We start from the raw sequence: 27,932 nt of genomic DNA on the forward strand, positions 1-27,932 counted from the left end.
AAGAGAGAGTTATATGTAGAGAGGAAGAGAGAGGTGAAAAGATTAATAAGAGAATGGATGTGGATTTTGGAAGGAATATGAGTGTAAACTGGAGTGAATTAAAGAAAATGTTCTGGAAAGACGTAAAGAGAGTTAGACACGGTGATAAAGAAGTTAGTCTGGAAGTGAAAGATAAAAATGGTAGATTGCCAGTGGAGAAGACAGAAAAAGTGAGCGGATGGAAAACTGATATGGAGAGAACACTTTAAGGAATTGATGAACACAGAGAATGAAAGTAATGCAAGTATAAGTGGCTGGGGAATGGCTGCGAGAAGTAAGGATGTGAGAAGAGAGGAAGAAATCAGTAGGATGAGGGAAATCCTAGGTTTCCAGAGGTTAAAAATTACCTCAGTTACAGACTATCACATCTAATGGTTTATGTCATTTTGTCTTGTCAGTCCAACCCTGCTCCACTAAGAGAGAGTGTGACAGCCAAAATTAGCTTTTCCACATGTTGGCAAACACATATCACAAAGAAGTGTTGATACTATGAAGTACAAATGAAAGCTTAGTGTTGTATATGAAATGTTTGTATATTTCAGAGTTAATATATGCCACTGGTATGAACCAACATGGTGCTAACACTTGCAAGTACTGTGCCTGTACATGAGTAAACAAACCATCAGCACAAACCTTAAACATTTTATTTAGGCTAAAACTAGGCAATCTTATTAATTTCAGAGAAAGCCTGAGTTTAAAAGGGCTAAAGAAAACTAGACACAAGCCACAGTAAGACAGACAGTCACTTCCAGCACACATAAAGTGTTGTTTCTCACGATATTCCATAACAGCTTTCAGTGGTACAAAAAATTATATATACTGCATATATATATAAAGCTTGCCCAGATTACACCAAAATACCTGTACCACCAAAAACAAGTTACCAGCTATACATTCTTAGAAAATGAACCTATTTCTAAGAACCACTAGACATGATGCCAGAAAAAACACAAGGCCAAGGAAAATTAGTAACTTGTCCGTGTTCTCGCGCCTCCCATACTTGTTAAGAATCTTGCGAGCCTGACCAATCTCCGAGCCCATAGTCTTCAGCTCCTCTTGTGTCGTACTAATTGTCTGCGATCCCTCCACTGGAAATAAAGGGAACTGCACTAAGACCCAATCAAAGTAATGTCATTTTTAGTTATCCTTGCTACTACCAGATGATTCTATTGAACTTTGGGAAGACTTCTTTTATCCTATGGGGATTATTAAGGCTGTATCAAACTTTTCTACTCTGAAAATTTGATCCCAAGCTGGAAAAATCTATCAGAAGATAATAAGAAAACAATGAAAACAATGTTTCAGTCTGAATGGGTTAACTGTTTCCTAAATGACATCCATCCATCATCCAATCCTAAGTTGCCTCATGAGAAGTGCAGAAGCCCAGGGCTAGGCAAGGTGGTCCTTACATTTACGATGTGAGTTAACTGACATGTTCCAAAATATCAACAATTTCCTTACTAATGCCACTGTAAACTGAGGAAACTGTCAAATTGACATAATACAATAAGGACGTGTTAAGAGGCAATATTTTATTTACTGCTCACTTAAGAGAAAAACAAATAACAAATACAGTGTCTTATAAAGAGAACTTAAAGTTACTTTAATGGGATGCTCCAAACTGAATACAGTAAGTCCTTGCTGTATGTTGTTGCTGTTTTTCTTTTTTTTCTTTCCCCTTTTTAAATACAGTACTGCTCTTAATTTCTCAGTAGTGGTAGCAGTAGCAGTCACAGGTACAACACCAATTTTCCAGCACTGGTTGGTCCAGTACCTCTTTTAATCTGCACAAAATTGTGAGAGGGCACTCGAAATTCTCATGCTTGCCAGACTACAGTTGTTCACCAGGCAGCTACAAATAGTGTTAAGTGTTGTGTACTATCACTTGGATTGCTTACACTGCCTGTCTTGGTGGTGATCCCTTTATTCTGACTGATTTTTATCTAATTTTACTGACATTTAACCCCAGTTATGGCTTATAAGATGCAAGTGTCAGTGGCAGAGACAAGCGTAAACATCAGTCTATTCCAGTTCAGTCAAACCTCTCTGATCGTGGTTAACTGGTGCACCAAACTATCACAATGATGAAACTCCTCAATAACCACATACAGTAAAGCAATAAATGGCATTAAATGATAATTGGTTCATGGTCCACATGTTTATATTAACTTTTTTCCTAATACCCCAATAACTGGAAACTGGATCAGCAATATTGTTGTTCTTGTTTCATGTTTAGAGGGTGAGGACAACGATTAAGCCGTTTTCACCCTAGCAGTGAGCCAGGGCGGGTTTAGACTGATGCAGCGGCAGAGGTGAAGCGCCCACGATTCCATAGAATGCAACCAGGTAGGCGTGATGAAGTAGTTCAGAGTTGGGGGTCAAGTCCCAAGACCTGACAGTAGGGTCAGGAAGGTAAAGGTGGTGATCCCCTCTGCTACAAGTCTGTCATGTTAAGTCATATGGTATGGATGGAAACGAGGACAGTCTAAAAGGAAGTGGTCAATTGTCTCGTCGACCATATGGCACCATGGACAGTAAGAGTCAGGAGTGAGTTACAGGTGACGCAGGTGGACACAAAGAGGAACACGGCCTATATGTAGCCTGGTCAATAGGACGTCAGTAGGTCTGTCAGGGGATCTGGCCCAGGGGAGGAGGGAAGAGTCTGTTCGGTACTGTCCTAAGGGCATGGTGGGGAGGATAAGGCTGAGGGAGGAGTTCCACTGATTCTGGCATACTCTGTTTACTAAAGTTTTGTGTGTGCTTAACCCGCGGCATCCCGTCGACGTGATTTAATGTCCACACATTTTGTCACTGCCAATCCCGTTGACGTACATAAACGCGAATCAATTGCAAGGTCCCTAATTTGCACAATTTTCAATTTTCACGAGTGATTTTTGGTACGTATACACGGGACACCTTCCTCTACAAGATGCCAGGCAGGGACAATGCCTTACCCAGCATGACCTTCCCCCCCCTCTGCACGCCATTGTCTCAGCAATTCACCTGTTACCAGTGACCTGGCCAGTAAAGACATGTCAAGCCACGATACGAAATTCAGGGCCAGAGTGATTCCCAATCGATGACAATGTGGAGGACAAACTTTACATAGCATTAGAGGAAGAAACAGTCAGAAATGATGATCAGGTAATGTCGCCAAAAAAAGGTCAGGTATGTTGATGAGTTTCATGAGTGAAACAATGCTTATATTGCCTATGTTGATGAGTTTCATGAGTGAAACAATGCTTATATTGCCTATATTACTATGTGAAAACCAATATTCTCTCATACTAAACTGAAATGCCTCGCCACTAGACCACACGGGAATTTACAGTGTTGTGCAGTGTTATGAAATTAAATTTCAGAGTGCAAAGATTAAGTACAGAGTGCAAAGTGGTGCTTGAAACTAGCGTGGTGCAATTAAGAACAGAATGTGCAGTGTTAAACAATTATAATTCGTAGTGCAAAGGATTACGTGCAGCACAACACTGGATAACTGTACATGCTTCAAGAGCATTTTCACCATTGCCAGAGCCTTGGAGGAGGGGGGTTAACCTTCATCACAAACGGCCACGGACGTATTGTATGTACTCTGTACACTGCTAAATATTTTCCATACTCACTTCTAATTCCTCATTCTCTGGTTCCTTTTCATTTATTTCAAGCTTTCTGTCCCTTATTTGTGTGAACAGGGTCTTAAATAGGTGCTGTGCAGGTCCAGTGGGGAGTTAGGTGGTTTTCAAAGTTGGGCTGGATTAGCGTCCATAAGAACCAGCTCAGGAGGCTGAGGCCCACTATCCGGAAGGACCCACTTTCCAGACATGCCTTTGGCTCTATTACATCAGATATTGAAGGGATTACTGTATCACTGTAATACTCATGCTTATTTATTTCACACAACAAGATTACAGAATAAATATAACAATAGCAATGAATATCAATAAAACTCCTCTATTTTATCCCCCTCATGACAACAGCGTGCTGTGGCTGTAAGATGTATGTGATACATTCCCCAGCCAATATTTTATTATGTACACTCATTGCACTGTAACCCTGTTTACTGAACTGTAACACTGTTCCAGATATATCACTATAAGACAATGATTTAATCAACACTGTGGCTATTATTCCGTTCATGACAACACTGTGACGTGACTGTATGGCAGTTTGCCGCCTCCCCCTAAAGCTGCTGCACGTTTCACCATTTCCTTACTCATTAAGTATTGCACACTATATTCACATGATTCACAGTCACTATTTTTATGGTTGAATACTCACATTTGGTGCAGGGTAGAGGCAGTGTAGTTGTGGGGCCACGGTGAAAAACAGTTGAACAATCTTCGTTGGGCCAACGGTTGATAACGGCCAGGAACGATTCACAAACACCTAATTTCCTATTGCAAACACCAAATCTAATCACAACAGTCCCCAAAAACTATACACAAGCACTACTGGTAGGTGGGGGCACCCATCATCCACCCACTTAGCGTAGTGGTACCCTGTTTTTAGGGCAGCTCTACATCGAGTGGCAAGTCAAATGATTTCCTGTAAACCAAGAAATCATTTACAATGCTGGCTGGTAACCTCATAACCAACCGACACGTGTTCCCTACGTGACAGCAAGTGGGTTGGCGTAGGGTTAGTGCCCCTCCCCGGAAAACAACTAACTAAAAATATGAACATGAAGCCTCGGACCAGGACTGACCAAAAGATGAAGACTAAACACGGTACAAAGGACATGATACAGATGGCAACATGGAATGTAAGGGGTGCAAATGATGAGGCGAAAGATTGAGAGATTGTCCAGGTGCTTGAGAATGTGAAAGTGGATGTATGTGGATTAACTGAAACTAAATGGCGACGTGAGAGCGTGAGAGAATGGAAGTATGGATAGGGGATATGTGCAGGAGTAGGTGAGAATGAGAGGGCAAAAGAAAGAGTGTGTATTGTTGTGAGTAACAGATGGAAGGAGAATATACGAGAGTGTGGATCAGTTGGTTCAAGGATTGTATGGGTAAGACTGAAAGTTGGACTACAAATGTGGGCAATTGTGTGCGTGTATGCGCCAACGTAAGATCATGCAAGCAGAGTGAGAGAAGAGTTCTGGACAAATGTAGAAGTGTTCATGGAAAAGTTTGAAAGGAATGAGAGAGTGTTTTTGATTGGTGATATGAATCGTAAAGTAGGGAATGTGAAGGTGGATGGAGTAGTTGGTGAGTGGGGTGTGCCTGCTGAGATAGATGAGAATAGCAGTGCTTTGGTGGACATTTGTGCTGGGAGGGGGTTGGTGATAGCCAATACCCTCTTCAGGCACAAAATGATCCACAGATATACATGGCGAGTGATGAGAAGGGTGGATAGTGAACTAAAGGAAAGGAAGGCAATGATTGATTGTGTGTGTGTGGATGAAAGGATGTGAAGATGTGTAATGGATGCAAGAACATACAAAGGTTGGGGAAGTGGCCTTTCTGACCACCACTTGGTGGTGGTCAGAATCAAGGTCCAAGTAAAACAGAGAAATAGAAGAAGGGAAGGATGGGAGGAAGGAGTAGATGTAAGAAGAGTGGAAAGGTTATGAGAGGATGAGAAAAAGGCAGAATATAAGAGAGAAGCGGAGCAACGATTGGGTAAATATGAATTGGTGCAGATGGGGAAAGTGGAAGATGTGTTCAAGGTATTCACAGAGGAAATATGTGAAGAGAAGACATAAGGGGGTGCAAGGATTAGCATGGTGGAATGAAGAGGTGAGACAGACTGTGGCACAAAAGAAGAAAGCATACAATGAATGGATGAGACATAGGGACATGGAAGAAGTTGAGAGATGGAAGAGAGAGTTATATACAGAAAGGAAGAGAGAGGTGAAAAGATTAGTAAGAGAGAGTAAGAAGAGAGTGGATGAGGAATTTGGAAGGAATTTGAGTGTCAAGTGGAGGGAATGTAAGAAAATGTTCTGGAAAGAGGTAAAGATAGTCAGACAGGGTGGCAATGAAGTTTGCAGGGGGGTGAAAGATAAAAATGGTAGATTATTAGTTGAGAAGGGAGAAAAAGTGAGCAGATGGAGAGAGCACTATACTGAATTGTTGAACGTAGAGAATGAAAGTAATGCGAGTTGGAGAGAGCACTTTATTGAATTGCTGAACATAGAGAATGAAAGTAATGTGAGTATAAGTAGCTGGGGAATGGCTGGGAGAGGGAGGGAGGTGAGAAGACAGGAAGAAATCAGTAGGATGGAAGTTGTGGAAGCATTGAAGAAAGTCAAAATGGGGAAAGCCCCAGGAATTGATGGAGCGTGTGGTGAAATGCTGAAGCATGGGGGGAGAGATAGTAGTAGCATGGATGTGGAAGATGTGCAGATTGGCATGGGAGGAGGGTAGAGTCCTGGAGAATTGGAAGTCAGGTACAATTATTCCCTTGTACAAAGGGAAAGGGGAAAAAGAAGTGTGTTGTAATCGTAGGGGCATTTGTCTTCTTAGTATAACAGGCAAAGTATATGGTAGGATACTTATTGACAGAGTTAGGGAAATAACAGAGGAATCAGTTGGAGAAGAACAGGGAGGCTTTATGAAGGGAAGAGGTTATGTGGATCAGATATTCATTCTTAGATCTTTAGTGGAAAAGTGTCTAGAGAAGGAAAAGAAGTTGTATGTGGCCTTCATGGATTTGGAGAAAGCATATGACAGGGTGGATAGACAAGGATCGTGGAAAGTATTAAGAATATATGGAGTAGATGGGAAGTTGTTGAATGCTGTGAAGAGTATGTATGACGGTGCTAAGGCCGCAGTGCATGTGGATAGTGAACCAAGTGAGTTTTTCTATTTGAAAGTTGGGTTGAAACAGGGATGTGTCATGTCTCCATGGTTGTTCAATCTGTATATGGATGGGGTTATAAAAGAGATACAAGACAAGGCAGTGGATGTTGGAGTAGCTCTAATGAAAGAAGGCAGTGTTTGGAAACTCCCTGTACTGTACTGTTGTTTGCAGATGACACAGTGTTGTTAAGTGAAGATAAAGGGGAGCTGGAAGGCTTGGTAGATGAGTTTGGGAGAGTGTGTAAGAAACGGAATTTAAAGGTGAATGTAGGGAAGAGTAAAGTTATAATCTTCGAGAGAGGTGAAATCAGTGAATGTACAGTGAGGTCGGATGATGAGGAAATGGAAAATGGGAGTATGTTTATGTACCTGGGCAGTGTGATGAATTAAGGATGGAAGTTTGGAGGGTGAAGTGCTTGAATGGGTACAACAAGGAAGAAAGGTTGCTGGTTCCTTGAAGGCAGTGATAAGAAACAAGGAAGTCAGGATGAAAGTGAAAAAGTTACTACATGACAGTATTGTGATACCAACTCTGACGTATGGAAGTGAAGCTTGGATGTTGTTGGAGGGACACAAGTCAAGAGTGAGAGCAGTGGAAATGAGTTATTTGAGAGAAGCCTGTGGAGTCACATGGAGAGACATACTGACAAATGAAGATGTGAAGGAGCATTGTGGTGTGGATGAGGATGTGATAGGAAGCATTAGGAGAAATACACTGAGGTGGTTTGGCCATGTGGAGAGGATGGAGAGTGAGAGACTGTCGAGGACAGTGTATGTGAGTGAGGTGGAGGGGGAGAGAGGAAGGGAAGGCAAAGGATGAGATGGAGGGATGGAGTGGAGGTATATGAGAGAGGGGGGTGTGAATTGGGAGCAGGGCAGTGAAATGGCGAGGAACAGGGTGACGTGGAGGCGATTTGTTTGTGGCGACTCCGTATGAGGGATTGAAGCGTCTGGCAATAGATAGAATAGACAGACAGACTACTGGTACAGTGAAATATGATATGCACCTGGGTTGGGGGTAATAGAGAAATGAAAGGAACAAGGGAATGCACGCTACCTTCCCCAGTGACAGCCAGCTTGATACTATTAAACCTGTCTGCGCTGCCACGGGTACCAGGCAAGCTATGACGCCAATCAACTGGAAACTATTTTTTGGCAAATTTTTTATGCTTTTATGACGCTAAACGCATCACTGTGCATTTATGAGGAAAGACCCTAGTGATGCTAAATGCATCACCGTGTACGAAAGGGTTAGTATGCACACCATATCCTAATTAAAAGATACCCACCTGGAAAACCTGTACTAAAAACCAAGCCAAACACCTCACAAACAACTCTAGCTCTGGTACATTTCAACCACAAAATAAAAAAAGAAAAATCTTAACAATTTTGCAAGTAAGGGAGGGTCAACTCACCCATCCTGTCAACAGTTTTGCGACTCTTCTCAGTGTTGTCCCTAATGAGCCGGGTCACTGTGAGCAGATCATCCGAGAGCTGGGTGGAATTCTTGAGCAGCATCTCCCGGTTCATGCGCTCCCGTTGCGTTACACCACCACCATTAACCTCATTCTTGTCCTTCCTGCTCGAGGTCATCAGTTCATCTTTGCTTCTCTATAATATCAAAACAGTATAATATCAAATAGTGCCAATGGATGGCAAGCAGGGAACAGGATACAAGTAGAACCTCTCTAGTCCGGACTATATGGGCAGTCCCGATCAACATTTTGTCCAAACCAATACGATCATCCCCAGTTGTCTACATAATGGTATATGTAGGTCTCTGTCTGTCTGTCTGTCTCTCTTTCTCTCTCTCTCTATACCAGCATACCCTGGTTTAACAATGCAATCGGTTAAGTAAAAACACATTGCTGGGCGGGGTATCGTATCTCGGGGTAGATTTAACATGTAAAGTATAGAGATTCATTTTTCAGCCTTGGGTTTCCTCCCCAACCAAGTTCTAAGCCACCCAAATGAGTCCAAAAAAAAGTTTAATGCCAATCTAAATGGCCTAACAGCTGCAGAAGAAGCTAACCTATACCTAAAACCACTGCCCGTCTCGCTGGTACCCAGTCAAGGTCACTGGAGAATGCGATCTCCGACATATATTCAAACTCGGTCGAGAAGAAGCAGCAGCACTGTATACAATCCCACCATCAGTCTTTTTTTTTTTTGTGTGTGTGTGTGTGTGTGTGTGTGTCCAACTCTGGGCAAAGGCTTCAGGACCTATATCTTGGGGGCAGTAGCCTATCCCAAGGCCCAGTAGTCCTCCTACACCTCCACATGTCACCACTTTGGCACTAACACCCACAGTACATATTGAATATATGCTAGGGCTGTCTCATACAGGACTGGTGTATTGGTATTAGCGGGGGTATTTTTACGACATGTCAGCGGGTCAACTGGTAGGTCAGGAAAGTCTGCTTTTTATGAAATTCAAATCCTTAAACTGTCCCCTGCCCCAGCCAGGATTTGAACATGGGTCCATCAGGACTGCAAGCCGCCTCTCTACCGATTCGTCCCAAGACAATTAAATAAACATCTGTTATGCATAATAATAGTAATCACTCTAATATCCGGACGCCCAATATCCGAACATCCCCACTACCCAGACATAATCGTCCCGGGATCCAATATTCAAAAAAAAAAAAAAAAAAAAAAAAAAATTCCCGCCCGTAATTTGAACTTGCCGCGCGCAGCGCGGGAGAGCATTGTTGTGGCGCATCATTCCCCCGACGTCCAATAGAGCGCCACTGCATCCTCCCCACTTTCCGCCTGTCTCTCGCTGCGAGTGCACGCTCGTTGTTATGGCTGCCAACGTGATCGCTTTTGTGGTGGTACCTTACCTGCTCCAGGGACTCCTGCTGCTCTCGGGCCTCCTCTTAGTGTGTGTGATGATGCCCCCGCCACCTGAGAAAAGGAAGAGAGTGGTGTTGACTCTGGAGAAGAAACGGGAGATATTGGAGAAAGTAGATGTGGGGTGGTCTTCTTCCCGCATTCTCCACGAGTTTAACCTGGCCCGGTCTACTTTGTTCGATATTAAGAGATCCCGAGACAAACTCATGCAGTACACGGCTGACTTCTCGTCGAGAAGCAAACGCAACGTGGAGAGGAAGGTTATGTTTACCCCCAAGTTTGCAGAAATCGACCGATCCACGTTGATTTGGTATCGACAACAACGTGCTGCTGGTGTGATGGTACGTGGAACGGAGCTGAAGGCTGCTGCTGAGAAGTTCGCCAGGGTTAACGACGCCCTAGACTTCAAGGCATCTGAGGGTTGGTTCTTTGCGTTCAAGTTACGGCATGGCCTTACCAACCGTAAAGCACATGGCAAAGCATTGGACGCTAACGAGGATGGAGTTGACGAGTTTCGGCACAAGGTGAAGGGCTTGATCGACAGGGAGGGCCTCACTCTCGGTCAAGTCTACAATGCAGACGAAACTGGCCTATTCTATCGCTCGCTGCCAATGAACACTCTAGCCGAGGAGACGGCGAAGCGTGTACCTGGCCGCAAGCTCTCCAAGGAACGGATATCTTCTTTGTGTTGTGCCAATGCTAACGGCATGCACCAGCTTAAGCCCATTGTTGTTGGCCGCGCAAAGCAGCCTCGGTGCCTTCGTGGGGTGATGGATGTCCTTCCTGTCGTCTGGTACCATTCTTTGAAGGCATGGTTTACAGCTGTGATCTTCAAAGACTGGCTCCACCGCCACATCAAGGAGGTCATCCATTACCAGACGAAGACACTGGGAATCCCGCGCGACCAGGTAAAGGCCCTTCTTCTCCTCGACAATGCACCTGCCCACCCGTGCGACAAGGACTTGGTTGCTGAAAATGGCCGTATTAGGTGCATGTTTCTGCCACCTAATACGACTGCTCTCATCCAACCAATGGAACAAGCAGCAATCGTGGCAACAAAGCGCCTATACCATTGGAAGTTCCTGGACGAGGTGATGGTTGTTCTCGAGGATGAGGACGAGCGCAGGGAGGGATGGGACACAAGAGGAAAGCGGACTTTGGAAAACCTTCGCTGCTACAACATCAAGTCTGTGCTGTACAACTGGGCTAATGCATGGAAGGAAGTCCCTGTGAAGACTCTGGAAAATGGTTGGTCTCGTCTGCTTCTCGGAACGGATGTGGAGTACGATTTTCTAGGATTTGACGTGGATGACTTCCATGCACGGTTATGTATGCAAGGCGACGATGTTGATGTGGACGATGTTCGTGAGTGGTTGGATGACGACGAGGGCGATCCTGGGTATCAGACGTTGTCTGATATCGAGATCGCGTCTTCAGTTGCAGGTGTCAGTACTGAACTTGAAGATTCCGATGAGGAAGGCGACGATGACGCGGACTCCTCTCAGCAGGACACTACTCCAGCCATCCCCAAGCTGAGCGCACTCCGAGAACATCTAGAGTTCATCCTGGACTACCTGGAACACCCGGACTGCGACAGGGAGATGCGGCCCTTGGGACTTGTGGAGGAAGTGCGTGCTTTCAGGCAGCGCATCATCAATCGTCAGAATCGTCGGTCATTGCGTCAATCAACCACTGACAGTTTTTTCAGGCCCGTGACCACCGCTGTGCCCAGCCCTGGCTCCACTCCGTTGCCTCCCCAAGACTGGCCCTCATGCTCCGAGCCACAGCCCAGCACATCAGCCACAGTGGAGTCACCACTCGACGTGAGGTTGCGGCTGTCTTCAGAGTCGTCTGCAGTGGGTAAGCCATCACCACGACCCAGCGATGCACCCCTAGGTCACCTGCCAGTGATACTCTTGGACTCTGACAGTGAATAAACAGCAAGAACTTCTCCACTAGACCACACGGGAATCTAGAGTGTTGTGCAGTGAAAAAAACAGTGTGTTGTATTAAGGATTTACAGTTGTGAGAGAAAAGACTCAATTGAAAAAAAATTTAACGTAAATAGACTTGTTTGTTTTGGCTTTGGAAAATTATAAGAATGGGAAAAGTTAAAGTGCAACACTTAGTAAGTTACAATGGAGCATTTGTTAGACAAGAGTGCACACTGTGAAGAGAACGGACTTCTGTGTGCGACTAAGTTCAGTGCAAGACTTCAGGAACAGTGTACTGCAAGTGCTTCAGGAAATCCTTCTTACTGTCAGAGTCCAAGAGGAGGCGGTTATTCATCGAGGTGGCCATGGACTTGCTGTAAGTAGGCAGAATGTCTCATACTGTACTTTTTTCCATACTATACTTACCTCATTTCACTCTTTAATGTCCTTTATTGGTGTCAATAGGGTGTTAGGAGCTATGCATGTGCAGTAGGAAGGTGTTTTCTAAGTTAGGCTAGGTTAGGGTCCATAAGTACCAGTCCAGGAGCCAGTCACCAGAATGTTTATTATTGTATGAACCTACTTCTAAACCCTCATTTTATGTTTCTTTTGCATTTATTTCAGTCATTTATGTGCCTTATTGGTGTGATTTGGGTCTTAAATAGGTGCTATGCATATCCAGAGGGAGTTGTATAGGTGTTTCTCTGAGTTAGGGTCCATAAGTACAAGTCCATAAGCTGGGGCCCAATATCCGGACCTACCTATGGCTCTATTACGTCGGATATTGGAGTGATTACTGTATACATATAAAGGGGGGATGCATTCCAGGATGCCATTGGACCCTCCATTTAAACTTTACCCCTCCTACTTAAAAGTAGGCAATACATGTATACGGTACTATACTATTGTACAGACATAAAAAAATAAAACACAACTAATTACTGTAGTACTCGTACACTGTACAGTTAAATATAGACCTGTGCTGTGGCTGGAGATTCGTGCTGTTGATATGGTGCTAAGTCACATGGTGGGACCCTATTGCTCCTCTGGTACTTCCTCGACTGGTGCAGGTGTTTCTGAAGCTGTTGATGGTCCAATTTCCTCTCCAGAGTCAGAGTATGGTGCTGTTTCTTCTTGGTAGCTGGTTCCCTGGATGCTGGAGATGACGCAGGGCACTTGGGAGGCATGGCAAAAATACGAAACAAGGAAGTACAGTGAAAAACTACGTAACGTACAGTGAAGCTGAGAGAAGAGGACGGACGTGACTCGACTGAGAAGCGCGCAAAAATGTGTTTACCAGAGAGGGGTTAGTTCGTTTTCTCGCCGCAAGTGAGTGCAGCGCTGTGCAGCGCGCCTATTTTGATTTTTTCTTATTTCCTCTCGTATCGCTTTTCAAACCATCAAGACAGATACTTTCGTATTGTGGAATTTGTCCTACATTCATCACTTTTGTACCAACGGAAATTCATACATCAAGTTTTCGTATTTCGAGGAATCACTGTATATATGAATATATATATATATATATATATATATATATATATATATATATATATACAGTAATCCCTCTAATATCCGAACGCCCAATATCCGAACATCCCCACTAACCGGACATAATCCTCCTGGGATCCAATATTCCCAAAATGGGCCCAAAACTGCAAAAAATTCGAAAAAAATCTGACTTTTTTCCCTCCCATAATTTGAAATTCCCGCCTGGCGCCAAACAGCTGTTACACCATGGTCCCTTCACCCCTTCCTTCCTCCCCCTCCCCCCTCCCCTGTCAGGTTGCCATTTGGTATTTTTCATTACCAAGTGTGGGCCAATTTGGTAATGAAAATTCGTTTGGTAATGCATTAGAATAATGCATTACCAAATGGATTTTTCACATGTATGAGGATACACAGGATGGAGATGGTGGATTGTTTGCTCTCTCTGATTAATCTGCTACCCTACAGAGTGTGAAAATAATCAACATGGTGTTAGTTATAAGGAGAGTGATTACATGTATTTCCACTTGTATATATAATTAGTGAAGAATATATGCTAGCTTTACGAATTTGGTAATGAAAAGTTATATTTGACAATGAAAGTTGAGGAGATTGGTAATGTGGCTGTTGCGATCTGGCAACTCTGTTACCCCACCAACATCAACAGTCACAGCTTAACTCCGATGGAGAGCAGATACTCATAACAGTGCAAGCCACAGGTGCTTGTTTTTTGTGAATAAACAGTGAATAAACTGCAATACCTTGCCACTAGAACACACAGGAATTTACAGTGTTGTGCAGTGTTAAGAAATTAGAACTTAGAGTGCAGAGGATTAACTGTGGACTGCAAACTGGCGATTCAAACCAGTCCAAGACCAAGGGACTTGTAAGTACCCAGAATGTTTAATATTGTATAAACTCACCTCTAAAACCTCATTTTATGGTTCTTTTGCATTTATATCAGTCTTTTATGTCCCTTATTGGTGTGATTTGGGTCTTAAATAGGTGCTATGCATGTCCAGAGGGAGTTGTATAGGTGTTTTTCAGAGTTAGGGTCCGTAAGTACTAGTCCATAAGCTGGGGCCCAATATCCGGACAGGACCACTATCCGGACCTGCCTATGGCTCTATTGATCCGGATATTGGAGGGGTTACTGTATATTCATTCATTCATTGCCAGATGCCATGTATCCCAAACGGGGTGGCCAAGGACTTAGAGTTAATTGTTTTACAGGGAGGGGCACTAATCCTCCACCAACCCCACTTGACACGTGGGGAGAACGTTATGCCAACAGCATCTGGTGTTCCTAGGCGGTCACCCATCCAAGTACTAACCAGACCCAACGTTGCTTAACTTCGCTGATCGGACGGGAAGTGGTGTACTCAACGTGGTATATATATATATATATATATATATATATATATATATATATATATAAAATGAATCCTCACACATGTTTGAACAATGGCAACCTTGTGGCAACCTGGCATAATCTGAAACCCCCCAAAATTATGGTCACTTTCCACATGGGTAGTTAAGTAATCTTCGAATTATTTTTAAAACATTTTTTTAGTTCATATTGTTTCAATTTTCTCTGGATGAATTGAAGTCTGTACTAAAGGGGTTCGGACCAGAGAGCTTCTACTTTGTAATTCTGTCTTTGCTTTTCTAAGTCAAAGTTGTTATAAAACAGGAACCAATCTATCTGGTGCTGAAACATTTTAGCTGCAAATATCTGGCTAACTGCAGTGGCATTAGATCCTATGGCTAGGCTACACTTGTTTATATCCTATGTTATATCATGGTATGTTTTGCTTTGTTATGCTACATTAGATTAGATTAGATGAATTCAACTCCCCCCTATACCCTGAAAAGGTGTTATGGACTACAGAAGGGCAACTTCAGCCTGCAGTCCACTGGGATCACATTCAGGTGAACTTGGTATCACAACAACAAAAACCAAAAACAACTGCACCTGGTTAATGGCAAGCTGTGCAGTCAGGAGTGCATTTCTGAAGGCATGGTGGTCGTCCTGGAGGACCTTATCACTTCTTTCAGCTTCCTCCACTAACACGACACGCTCTTTCTCACTGTTTTCCTCCTGCACTCAGATTTACAGATATAGGCTTGATGAAGATGGGAAATAAAATTATGTATAACATTAATTAGACCAACAACTGAATATGATTCAGTTAAATGAACAACAAAATGAACTGTACATGGAACCCTCAATTGACAAAACATACATGCACAATCAGATGAAAAGGGAAAACTGAACCATCATAGGTGAGCAGTGTGTGAAGAGTGATGAAGGGCAGATAGTAGTAAACAGTGAGGATATTAAAGACACCTGGAAAGAGCATTTTAACTGAGTGCTGAATGAGGATCCTGGAAGTGGAAAGGTTTGGAGGCAGCAGATCCAGAGTTTGGCCCTTGGCCTTTGATTGACGCTGCTGCTGTGAGCAGGGCAATAGGCAGGAGGCAGGTGCGGCAGGTGTGTCTGGATTGGCTGCTGAAATGCTGAATGCCTCAGGTTATACAGGAGTGGGGTTGGTTACTGATTTGATGCATATGATTATTTATCAGTGTGTTGTCCCAAATGATTGGCTGAAAAGTGAGAGTGTAAATGTGTACAAGGGGAAAGATTATGCCCTGGAAAGAGGAAATTATAGATGCATAAAATTTATGGACCAGATACCAGTAATGGAGATAATGGAGTGTCTTAGAAGGTATGACTGGAGAAAGAGTGAATTATGATGAGATGTAGTTTGGGTTTAAGCCAGGCAAAGGGACCACTGATGCCATATTCATTGTTTGACAACTTAAGGAAAAATATACAGGATGGAAAAAGGATCTGTACTTTATTTTTGTTGACTTGGAGAAGGCCTCTGACAGAGTCCCTAGGGAGGTGGTGAAGTGGGCTATGAGAAAGCTTGCGATTGAGGAGTTGCTGGTTAGCGAAGTAATGGTTATGTATGTGGCTGCTCACACCCAGGTGGAAGTGAGTGAAGATTTGAGTGATGAGTTTTCTGTGAATGTTGGTGTGCATCAGGGGTCCGTCTTGAGTCCCTTGTTTATCATGGTGCTTGAAGCCCAATCACATGACTTAAGAAATGGGCTCCCATGGGAGATGTTGTGTGTCAATGATTTGGTGTTGACTGCAGAGAATGAAAGGAAGGCAAAGGAAGGATTTAGGAAATGGAGAGAAGATATGCAGCACAAGGACTTGAAAGAAATGCAGATAAAACAAAGGTGATGGTATCTAGGGTTGGTGGTGGTACTGTCAACAAAGAGGGAGAGTGGCCATATGCAGCTTGCCACAAGCGCAAGGGAAGTAGTTTCATCTTGTGCAGTGTTTGTGATAAGTAGGTGCATATGAGATGTTGTGGTATTAGAGGCAGACTGCAAGATAATGTTGATTTCCTGTGTGCGGTGTGTAGGGGAAAGCATGTGGAGATTGTCAGGTGTGAAAGAACTGATCATGCTGGTGAGTCTCTTGAGTGTGTGCAAGGGTTCTGTTCCCTGTGAGACGTGTTATGTGCAGAAGGTGGACCTGGAGCGAGCTCTGTGGCTAGTGCGAGGAATGGTTGGAAAAAGTTCAGGAAGCTGTTGCCTCTCCTGACAATGAGAGGGCTCTCTCTCCATGCTAAGGGATTTTTGTATATGGCATGTGTTAGGAGTGTAACGCTGTATGGTAATGAAACCTGGGTAGTAAAGGAACAGGATATTCGCAGGCTCAGATGTACAGAAATGACAAGGACTAGGTGGATGTGTGGTGTGTCCTTGAATGCAAGGCCTGAGGGGGCTAGGTTTATGATGGAAGAGTTAAGATGAAGGATGGGACTGGAGTGTATTGGTATTGTGGTGAGGAGAGGTAGATTGAGATGGTTTGGGCATGTGGAGAGGATGGGGATGACAACTGGATGCAGAAAGTGAGAAGTGTTGATATTGGGGGTAGGACTGCAAATGGCAGACCGAAAAAGATTTGGGACAAGGTCAAGAGTGTGACCTCAAGGATTATGGACTAAATAGGAAGGATGCCAGAGATCGAGCAGCATGAACAGCCATTATTAGGTGACCAAGGCTGATGCATGCAAAAATGTTGGAGCCTTTATAAATGAATCAAACACAAAAAAGTGCAAGGAAATGCCACAAAATGACTTTGAAACCTGATAACTGTACTTTAACATATTTTGTTCAAAAAAGCAATGTACGCAAAAGAAGCGCAAAAAAGGCGAGTAGAATTTAGCCAACATGCAGTTGTGCAGAGATGTATTACTACTACCACTCGTAGAAAAGTTACTATACATCATAGAGAGCTCAATTTAGTCTCATTTTGAAGCTTAGTAATTGTACTTTATCATAATATGTTCAAAAAAGCAATATACACAAAATAAAATGCAAAAAAAGTGAGCAGAATTTAGCCAACACATAACGATTTTACACTTTACTTGAAAAAAAAAAAAAAAAACTCTGTCAAAGAAAAATTATTCATGACAGAATAATATTTTTTGCTCCATAACACAGCTGAATTAATTTCCCTTCCAATGATGTATAATTTATTGTATTTGGAGCAATAGTACTGCAGAAAAATGAAAATGAACAGGAAGATGCTCAGATGAAGGCCAAAGCCATCATCCGAACGTCTAAGCCTCAGAAGCCGATGAGAGCCAAAGCCATCATCGGTATGTGAAAGGGTTAGTCAGTTAACAGTGAATACAGAAGGCTCAGTGTTAATACTGTCACCATTAACCATCTCATGGTTGGGAAAACTCTAATATTGTACTCCTGCTGAATTAATATATTTTACCCAAGTGAGTAAGAGTCATCAGGGCCAGGGTGCAACAGAATTTACTGACGAAAGAAAAGGTTCAGCAGAAGAAAAACTGAGAAGCACAAAAGAAAAAAAAAAAAAAAACACTAAATAGAAAAAAAAAAAAAAATGAACAGAAGTATCAACTACAGTACCAGCAGCAACATACTAACCCTTTTACTAAAATGGCACTTTTTTCTTTCATTTTCTGACTAGTTCTAGAGAAGTAGTCACAATGTAAACGTTAGTGAAGGCTATATCTAACACCTCCCATTCCAAAAGTCTAAACTATACTGAATGATCATTCGATGGTATCATGAATACAATGAAAATTACACCATCGAGCTGAATGGGCCAGTCAAGTGGTTAAAGGATGCTCTAATGGGCTGTGATAAAGAGGACTTAATACAGTACAATCATTAAAACCACCTTGAATGAAGACTGACCATACATTTCCATACATAAGGCTCCAGTTAACCTCTTAAGTCTGTTAACATGTGTTCTATCTTATTCTTGCTATTTACAATCAGTTTTACTTGCCTTAAGAGAGAGACATTTCAAACTGGTGGAGTTACATACACCCTTCAGTTAACTCTTTTAGTAGCTGGGTGATCTCTCAGGCTGAATAAAATAATCTTGTCGTGCAAAAATATAAAGTATGTGACCACCGTGACAGTGTTAATGGCCATGCTTTCCCCACCCACCTGTGCCAGTCTCTTCAGCTCCTCAATTTGCTCACGAAGTTGGGTGATCCGTGACCGAACCAGAGATCCAAGATCATCTAGTTCCTCCTGTGATCCAGTGTGCTCACGAATCTCCTGCAAAGTTAGATGAGCATTAATGAATCTTAATGTGAAGCTGAAGGTAAGCTCCAATCATATTACACTAATAATGAAGCACATGATGTGAAATGAAATCTGGTCTCTCGACCTTCTCACTGGCTGCATTATATCACATGAAATTCACTCTAGCTATTGTCTATCCTCACAGAAACTGAGAGGCAAAGAAAAAGATATATCTACCACGGAGGGCAGTGTGAAAATTGAAGACAGTGGTGTAGAAGATCAAGAACCAGACAGTGAAGGATCTTTCTATAAAGAGATGAAGCGAGGTGTTGCAAGACAAGGTTCCAAGACTGGTGGTGTGAAAAAGTAACATGGTGGTCTAAAAAATGGTCTGAAAGCCATCACTATAATCTGTGGGTCCATCAAGGCAAAAAGTGTCTTAGCGCTTGATAAAATGGATGGATGCTGCAATAATACTGAAGGGAGGACATCTGGGGGAATGTGAAAGGAGTGGTGACAGGGAGGAGTACTCTGTAGCTCAATGTAGAATCAAAACAGAGGTGTATGGTATATAGCTAAGCTGCTGTCTCAGAAACTCTCATTAACTCTTAAACCTCACTGATGACTATTAAACCCTGGCTAATGTCATATGATTTTACTCATCACCATGGAATATATCAAGGTTCAAGGGCTAAGAAACTATCAAGATTAACCCTTAAATCTCTCAGGACAACATCTACATTTCATAGACTTTACTTGCCACTGAGTAACTTTGCAAAGTCTGAGGTTAAGGATGCTAAAGAGTGACAATGGTTGGAATGAAGTTCGGGCCTGAAACTATTAAGTAAACGATGGATATTATTAGAGGGCAGTTTGTCAATAATGATGAAATTAGGAAAGTACAGTAGTCAGTAGTAATCAACCAGTGTAAGGTCCATGGCCACAGACTGATTTTCGGACTGTTGCTACGGCAACTGTTATGCTGAAAAAAGGACAAAGCTGGTAATATGTCTCGTGTTGCAGCCAAATGTTGAAAGCATCAAGGGATATAGGGATGAGATTAGAAACTTGTTTGATATACTGTATGCTATGATAAATGTATGTCTATCTATCTATCTATCTGTTGCCAGACGCCATAATCCCGTAAAGGGTGGCCGTTAGTCTTTGAGTTAGTTGTTTTACGGGGAGGAGCACTAACCCTCTGCCAACTCACCTGCTGACACGTAGGGAACACGAATGGGTTGGTTATATGGTTACCACCCAGCGCTGTAAATGATTTCCTGGCTTACAGGAATGTATGCTGCATACAAAATGACTGACTGACTAGCATGACTGTGAATGCTAATATGAGGAAGGGTGATACTCTCAATCAGGTTAGCTGAAACTGTTCAATCTGACACTGAAAGTTATGGAGACTTTTGTTATGCATGATTAGCAAGAGTGGGAATATTAATGAGATACAATTTTCTTTCATGCTGCTCAGTGGACCCAATATGCAATACTGTATTTACTTTTGGGCAACTCCAAGAAAAGTTCTTGAATAAGAAAAGAATCTTTTACTACATTTTTGTTGGTCTAGAGATGACTTTCATTAGGCTACCTATTGAGGTGATGCTGTGGAAAAAAAGGAAGTTAGGAGTTCAGGAGACGACTGCCTGAGTTCCATTTATGTATACATTTATGATGACAGACCAGTGACCATGCTAGTATGTACAGGTCCTCTCATACAATTGCAACTCTTCACGTTTCAGTCTTCAGTCACATTCCTGCCAAGTTCCATAACCAGGAGGTCTCCATGCAGAACAGCACTCCACATCTTCCTTGGTCTGCCTCTGGGTACATCCACTCTTACTATCCTCAGTCACCCTCCTCTTTCCTCTCCACACACCAAATTATATCAGTCTTCTGTTTTGCATTGCCACTCCAATATTTTTATGTCAAATTTCTCCTACAATACAGTAATCTCAGTTCTTTCACTCGGTGAGACCCTACTCATCCATCAACAATCTCACTCCAGTGTATTCCAATCAGTAGGTAACCTCTTCTCTTACAGATCATCTCATTACCAAACAACATTTCTCAAACATTTTGCAGAGTGTAACCTGGGCACTAAGGAAAGCCCCTCCATGAAGAAGAGAGACAACAGTTTCCTGTATTTTTCCATCCACTTATTCTAGCACTGGTGATAACAAAACTTCTCCAAGTGGCCGTCTCCTCAATCACCAATTTTCACTTTATCATTCACAGCCTGGATACCCCTTCATACTGCACACTGAAAATTACTCACATCCTACAATCTACTTCCAACACAGTGCATCTTTTGTGAACCCATCCATTACAAGTTTTACACAAGGCCTTGCACCCTGTTCCATGACAAAAACCATCTCACCCCTACTGACTATGGATTTTGTTTTACCAATATTTCTGCTCAGTTTCTTTGCTTACATCTCATCCCTCCACCTCCCAAACTTCTCTCTGGCCTCCTCCCTGCTCTCAACAACAAGCATTAAATAATCTGCATATATTGTGTAACTGCTCTCATGATAATCCACTTCTAAATTCTCTCAGCAATGCTTAAAGTGCCAAGCTGGACAGCAGGAACTCAACACTGAACCGTGATGCATACCAACTATGAATGACAATTTCTCTTTTAACTCCACTCATATAGTGACCCCCTTATACAGTTTCATTAACAACCTAACGATCCTTTCATCAACACACAGCTGTCTCATCCCACTTTACAACACATCTTTAGGACTCCGCCACAAGCTTTCTTCAAATCAACAAAAATATAGTAAAAATTTCTATTCTGTCGAAGATATTCCTCATGCTACTAACAGATGAAGTTTATTAAACTTATGGTAAGGCATTTTGAAGAGGTGGTGTTAGATACAGCCTTCAGTAAACACTCCAAAACTACAGTAAAGGTCTTTCTCAAGTTGAATAAAATCATCTGATCTTAGCAACAACAAAAAATATAAATGCTGTCACTGTGATAAAGGGATTTCCATCCCTCTATCCATCATCCAATCCTATGTCACCCCATGAGGAGCATAGGAACCCGGGGCTAGGCAAGTTGGTACTGACATTTAAGATGAGAGTGACCAGGCTCACTCACCCGAGTGGCATTACGTGAGCAATAAACCCCAACCACCCCTTGGATATAAACCTACACAGGCTCAATCCGACTGGAGCACCTTAACTACGGGATAAACCACCAGGCACCACAATCTGGTTATATGGTTACCACCCAGCGTAGTAAATGGTTTCCTGGTGCACAGGAAACCATTTGGCTTGTCACTCAGTGTTAACCCCTTGAAAAGGGGAATAATTTTTTATGGGGTGAGGTGGACAAGGAGTGGGTGGAACAGGCTGGCGTGGTGGAGGGAATACTTGTACAGTCGATGAAGATACCATAGGTACTGTGGGCAGAATGGATGGGCATGGCAGAGGACCATATACCATTTTTCCAAGAACATGAACATTCAAAACAAGAAGACGGAAGTATGCATGCATTATTCCCAGGTAGGTTACCTGGTTTCTCAACATATGGTGAGAACACCATCTCCAGCACCATATAACAGAGATAACTCTCTAACACAACCCCCTCCCCAACAACCTGCTATGTATATTTCGTACACACACACATACACAACATACACATACACTGGTGGCAATTACCTATGCTGTTACGCTCCCATGACCTTTTTACTGTAATCAATCAATCAATCAATCCTACAACCTCCTCCCAACCACACTGACCTGAACAAGGCTCTTCACCAGCATGTCATACTTGACAATGTCCTGTCGCACCACACTCAGGTACACTTTCTCCTCCTCCATCCTTCTGCTGAACTCATAGCACACTACTGCAAAAGAGCAACATCAGCCTCTGAAAATGGGTGAGAGTGAAAAAAGATTACATGATAAGTGTGATGTCTGAGTGTGAGAGTGAAGCAGGACTGTCATGTCACCAGGATACTGATATTGTATCCAAATACACGTGTACTGTAAATATTATTATAACAGAATTCATATGAGAACAGTAAGTGCAATACGTGAAACTGAATCAGGTTGACATGTATGGGAAATCTTTACTTGTTTGGACGCAGATAATGCTGCATTATTAACAGGATGTATGGATCAAATATTTACAGTGAGACATGGCAGAGAAGGCTTGTGAGAAGGATCATAAGGTGTTCATGGCATTCATGGATCCGGAAAAAGCATATGACAATGTGGACAGAGAAGGATTGTGGAAAGTTTTGCGCATGTACAGTGTAGATGGTAAGCTGCTAGGTGCCGTAAAGAGTTTTTATGATGGTAGTGATGCATGTGTAAGAGTTAATGGGCATCTAAGTGAATGGTTCACGATCAGTGTGGGCATGTGACAAGGTTGTGTGATGTACCCATGGTTGTTCAACATACATATGGACGGGGTGATAAGTGAAGTAAAAACACGAGTAATGGAGAGAGGGCTGGCGTTGGTAATGAATGGTGATGGATGGAATATCTCAAATTTGTTGTATGCTGATGATGCAGTACTGCTTGCAAATACAGGACAAGAACTTGGTAGGCTAGTGCACAGTTTTGCTGATGTCTGTGAGCGTCGTGCCTTAAGAGTATATGTAGAAAAGAGTAAAGTGATGGTTACTGAGAGAGAAGGTGACTCCCAGTGTGATGCTACAGTGAATGGAGAGAGACTGGAATTGGTGAGAGAGTTCAAATATCTAGGTGCAGTGATAGAAAAGAGAGGAAAATGTGCAAATGAAGTTGAAAGTAGAGTGACACAAGGAAGAAAAGTAGCTGGTGCTATGAAGGCTTTGATAAGAAACATAGGCTTGAGTGTTGCAGCAGCAGCACAAGGCTTACATGAAGAAGTGTTAGAGCCAACTTCAATATATGGATGTGAGACTATGGTGTGGCATGAAAATGAAAAGTCAAGAGTAAAAGCAGTGGAGATGGGACTGCTGAGGAATGTATGTGGAGTACAGAGGGTGGATAGGATACCAAATAATGTGATTCGTGAAAGATGTGGAGCGAGGAAGTCGGTGGACACTAGAATTGAAGACAGTGTACTGAGATTGTATGGTGATGTGGAGAGAATGGATAATAATACAGTGGTGAAAAAGGTATATCTGAGCGAATCTGAAGGAGGGAGGAGGCGAGGTAGGCCAAGGAGAAGGTGGAGAGATATGATCGTTGAGTATGTGAGGAAGAGGGGTTTGGAAGTCGGTGAGGCTAGGGGACTGACAAGAGATCAAGCAGGCTGGATGAATGTTGTGAGAAGAAGTTTATAATCAGGGATTTGGCACCCCTTTCTAACGTGGCAGCATCCGGACTGACTCCATCGGATACGTTAATATGAAGCTACAAAACGTGGTGAATGTTTTTGGCATATCCAATAGAGCCAGGATTCCAGGGGCTTGAATGATGAATGAATGGATGCGTGGCCCACTGGACTGGGCAAATTTGGGCTGTCTGGACATTGCCACTCCTCACCCTGCCCTATGGTGGGAAAGGAAGTCCAGATGATGATGATGATGACGAATGATTAAATATTTGTTCAGACAGAGCCAGGATTCTGAGGCTTGAATGATGAGTGAATGGAAGCTTGGACCATTGGAGTGGGCAAACTTGGGCTGTCTGGACATTGCTACTCCTCACCCTGCCCTCGGGTGGGATAGGAGGTGCGGATGTTGATGATGATGATGATTGGTAGTAGTCACTGAGAAGCAGAGTCATCACTTTACACTGTTCCAAGATTCCAAGACACAGATTCAAATTATCTATCTATCTATCTATTGCCAGACGCCATAATCCCGTAAGGGGTGGCCATTTGACTTTGAGTTACAGTGTTTGTTTTACAGGGAGGGGCATTAACCCTCCACCAACCCACTTGCTGACACGTAGGGAGCACGTATGGTTTGGTTATATGGTTACCACCCAGCATTGTAAATGGTTTCTTGGTTTACAGGAAACCATTTGGCTTGTCACTCAATGTAAAGCCAACTGTAAAGGAAAGAAAAGCAATAAGAAGTGACAAGAAAGATGGGAGAAATAGAGAGAGAGGAGGGCAAGCACAGAAAAAGAATGATAAAGGCTAAGGAAGAAGTTGGCAGCACCACATCATGTGAGTGGATGATGGTCACCACCACCTCCATGATTCCAATCCAAATTAAGTGTACACAGAATTTTACTCAAATTACATGATCTGATCTCACCTGAAAACTCCAGAGATCATCAAAACCTTCAATGTTTTACTAATTTTTTCCTTATATTTCCAACAGTTCTGGCAGATTATTACTGGTACCAGTACTAGAATTAAGCAATACGGAGTAAACAAAAACTATGAGTAAAACATCTGCAGTATGATTATACAGTAGTAATAGTGAGAACTTATATGCATGCATGCATGCATGAGAGAGAGAGAGAGAGAGAGAGAGAGAGAGAGAAACTTGGCATGCTTTGGACTTGACCTGGGGTAAGCACATTGGTTGTGCATACTGACCATGACCTGTTGAAGTTTTATGGAAGTTTAAAGACAGGGATCAGAGGTTAGTTAAATAGAGTTTGTACCTTCAAGAATATACTTTCCATATCCGACGTGTAAAAGGAAGAGATAATGTACTGGCCGGTGCATTGTCCAGAATGTATCGTGTGAAGTTCACATATTACCTAGGTTTCACCAAAATTTACCCATAAATTTCATCTTAATGGAGAAGGTGTTACAGTCCAGTATAGTGTATAAAGTAACAACCCTGGATAATTTGAATGACCTAGTTTTGGGGGGATATACTGAAGTAAGACTGGTAGGGGTTGGTGGGTGTGTTCTGAAGTGGAGAGGGGGTTAAGTGTAGCAGAGGGTTGGTAGCCTAGTTGTCAGACAGTTGACCCTTTCTGATTCCACACTCACAGGTTTGTTTACTCCTCATTTTAATGCCTCCTTAGATGCTGTTCAGTTATATGCTTTATATTATCAGTTTTGTGGTAATTTGTGTATAACTCGGCAAATATTCTTGGGTGGTGTAATGTGTGAGTGTTAGGGAAAGTATGCAGCAGAGCGAACATATTGTTACAGGCTCCTCGTTCTTTGTACCTTTTTTGTGATAAAGTAATTGCTTTAGTATACTGTCTGGTTATTAACTAATAATATGGAATAACTACATAAATGAAACTTCATATACGAAGGCTGTCCAAAAAGAAACCAAGCTTTTAAACAGCACACCAACTAGCTAGTGTGGCACGATCGCAATGGGAGTGCTTTGTATTGGCAACTTTAGCTTTAACCTAAAACTAGCAACATCACACCATGCCACTTGGTCATCAAGGTACGCATGCTTGAGTTAAGGTGTGTCTAGTGCACTTAGCAAATTTTTTTGTCTCTTCTGTCTTCTGAAACTGGCATCCTTTCAGGGTGGATTTCACCTCTGAGAAACAAAAAGAAAAAAAAAAAAAAGTCCACAGGAGCCAAATCTGGTGAGCAGGGCAGCTGGGGGATGACAGTTATCCCATGCTTCATCAAAATGTCATGGATAGGGAGCAATGTGTGAGTAGGTACACTGCCATGTGGAACACTGAGAACAGATGGATGACAGCTTGGCTGCCAATGACACATCTGCCATTTTGGAACACCACTGAATAAGTTTTGATGTATTAGGACTGATTTTACAATGGCATTATATAATGAGGTCTGAGGCTGTGGGGGAGGGGGTCATTATTTTTGCTCTAGGATAAATAGGCATCAAGATTTTTAAAGATTTTTAGTGATGGTTCTAACCATCAGTTAGGTTAGGTTTTGGGATTCAGAGCAGGAATTGAGTTAGATAAGTTTTAGGATAAACACTCTTCCAAAATACTCCAAGACTAATTTAATAGCTCTGTAATGCTGTCCACAGAATCTGATAAAGCAAAAAATGATATTATTACACTTTCAGCCAAGAACAGAATTATGAGATTTTGATCCGTTTCTTGGTATTTTAGAAAATTCCAAGACACTTTTCTTCTATGGCATTTTCGTTGCAAATTATTTTGATTTTACTCTTGAAGGTTAGGTTCGGTTATCTTCTGGGGTAAAATAAAAATAATTTGCGATAAAAATGCCATAGATTGCCTAAAATAGGGAAATACTGGATCAACATCTTATAATTCTTTTTTTGGCAGAAACTATAATTTTACCCAAAAGTTTTTTTTTTTTTTTTTTTTTTTTTGAGTATGTAGAACAGAAGCAACAGAATACTATATTGCTTTAACAGTAGACCTATGCCAAAACAGAAGCTACTAATACATATATATATATATATATATATGGAGCCTCTGTGGTACAGTGGTAGAGTGTGCGTCTCGCATGCTGGTGGGCAGGGGTCCGCCTCCCCGCCAGAGTTGTAAAAACTTTGGGAAGCGTTCACCCCGCCACTGACCACTCTGGCGAACACAAGGGGTGCTGTGGTTGATCCAGTGTCGCATACTAGTAGGCTTGCACCCAGTCGGCTTAAGGCGGGCCGATTACACTTGGTTCACAGACTACATACACATCGAAAGCAACTCCAACACTACAATTACACTCACAAGCACTTCTCACCCTACATACAGTCTCTACCAGACAGCCTAAGCCACTTGGTAGAGATACATTGGCTGTATCATCCCTGCTTCGATAGGGATAGGCCGGTCCTGCAGTGGACCTCAACGGCTGATGATGATGATATATATATATATTTTGTTTAATGCTAAACACAAGAGCTTAATTATATTCCTGACAGGCTGATTTGGTAAGGTATTTCTACTGCTTCAAATAAAGCGTACCTTTACTACTATCAAATATACAAGCAAATATAACCATGCATTTATTGCACTCGAGGTACGAAGTAGCCTCTTTGGTTACTAGTAATATTAACCCAACAATCTGACGAACTGATGGTCAAATAGTGCAACATGAGGTTTGTTTGTGATCCGTCGGATCGGCGCAAACACACAATACTATCGGCTGAAGTGTATAATTTATTATATTCCAAGCAAAATGCAAATGAATCTCCGATTCTGTCGCTAATGAATTATGTTGGCCTGTCTACACATTATTTAAAACGTACCAGTGACAAAGACGATGAAGAGACCCACAACCTGTCACACGTTACGCCAGCCCCTTTCGGTTCCAGAGATCAGACTCAGAGAATTCGGTTCGACTTGTTTGAACCAACTGGATGTTCAGTCACGTGAT

General features: G+C 42.4%; 1 protein-coding gene and 1 pseudogene across 4 annotated transcripts; both read right to left on the reverse strand.

The window, feature by feature from the left end:
* Nucleotides 1–58: 58 nt before the first annotated feature.
* On the reverse strand, nt 59–27,932 carry Sec20 (vesicle transport protein Sec20). 4 transcript variants are annotated; one of them, XR_013897706.1, is made up of 7 exons: nt 27,805–27,932; nt 22,481–22,587; nt 18,638–18,751; nt 15,096–15,221; nt 8,261–8,456; nt 3,660–3,869; nt 1,025–1,127 (listed from the first exon to the last, which is right to left on the reverse strand). XR_013897706.1 is itself a non-coding variant. In XM_080274184.1 (6 exons), the coding sequence occupies exons 2-6, from the start codon at nt 22,559–22,561 to the stop codon at nt 937–939; spliced, it is 708 nt and encodes a 235-aa protein (XP_080130310.1). In that variant the 5' UTR covers nt 22,562–22,587; nt 27,805–27,932; the 3' UTR covers nt 60–936. The 4 variants fall into 4 exon arrangements, 3 of the variants coding, with proteins under 3 accessions (XP_080130312.1, XP_080130310.1, XP_080130311.1); XM_080274184.1 differs by lacking the exon at nt 3,660–3,869 and having other exon boundaries at nt 60–1,127; XM_080274185.1 differs by lacking the exons at nt 3,660–3,869; nt 27,805–27,932 and adding an exon at nt 27,300–27,371 and having other exon boundaries at nt 60–1,127.
* On the reverse strand, nt 14,406–14,524 carry LOC145402455 (5S ribosomal RNA; annotated as a pseudogene).

Source organism: Coenobita brevimanus, chromosome 57 (assembly GCF_032717465.1).
Source record: "Coenobita brevimanus isolate Jiangsu-jjx chromosome 57, ASM3271746v2, whole genome shotgun sequence".
Classification (NCBI taxonomy): domain Eukaryota; kingdom Metazoa; phylum Arthropoda; class Malacostraca; order Decapoda; family Coenobitidae; genus Coenobita; species Coenobita brevimanus.

Coding starts and splice junctions, on each gene's coding strand:
- Sec20 (XM_080274184.1), bottom strand. CDS start 22,561: ATGGAGGAGGAGAAAGTGTACCTGAGTGTGGTGCGACAGGACATTGTC. Junction 18,752..22,480: donor TGGTGAAGAGCCTTGTTCAG/GTCAGTGTGGTT, acceptor CTAACTTTGCAG/GAGATTCGTGAGCACACTGG. Junction 8,457..15,095: donor CACAGCTTGCCATTAACCAG/GTGCAGTTGTTT, acceptor TTGATATTATAG/AGAAGCAAAGATGAACTGAT.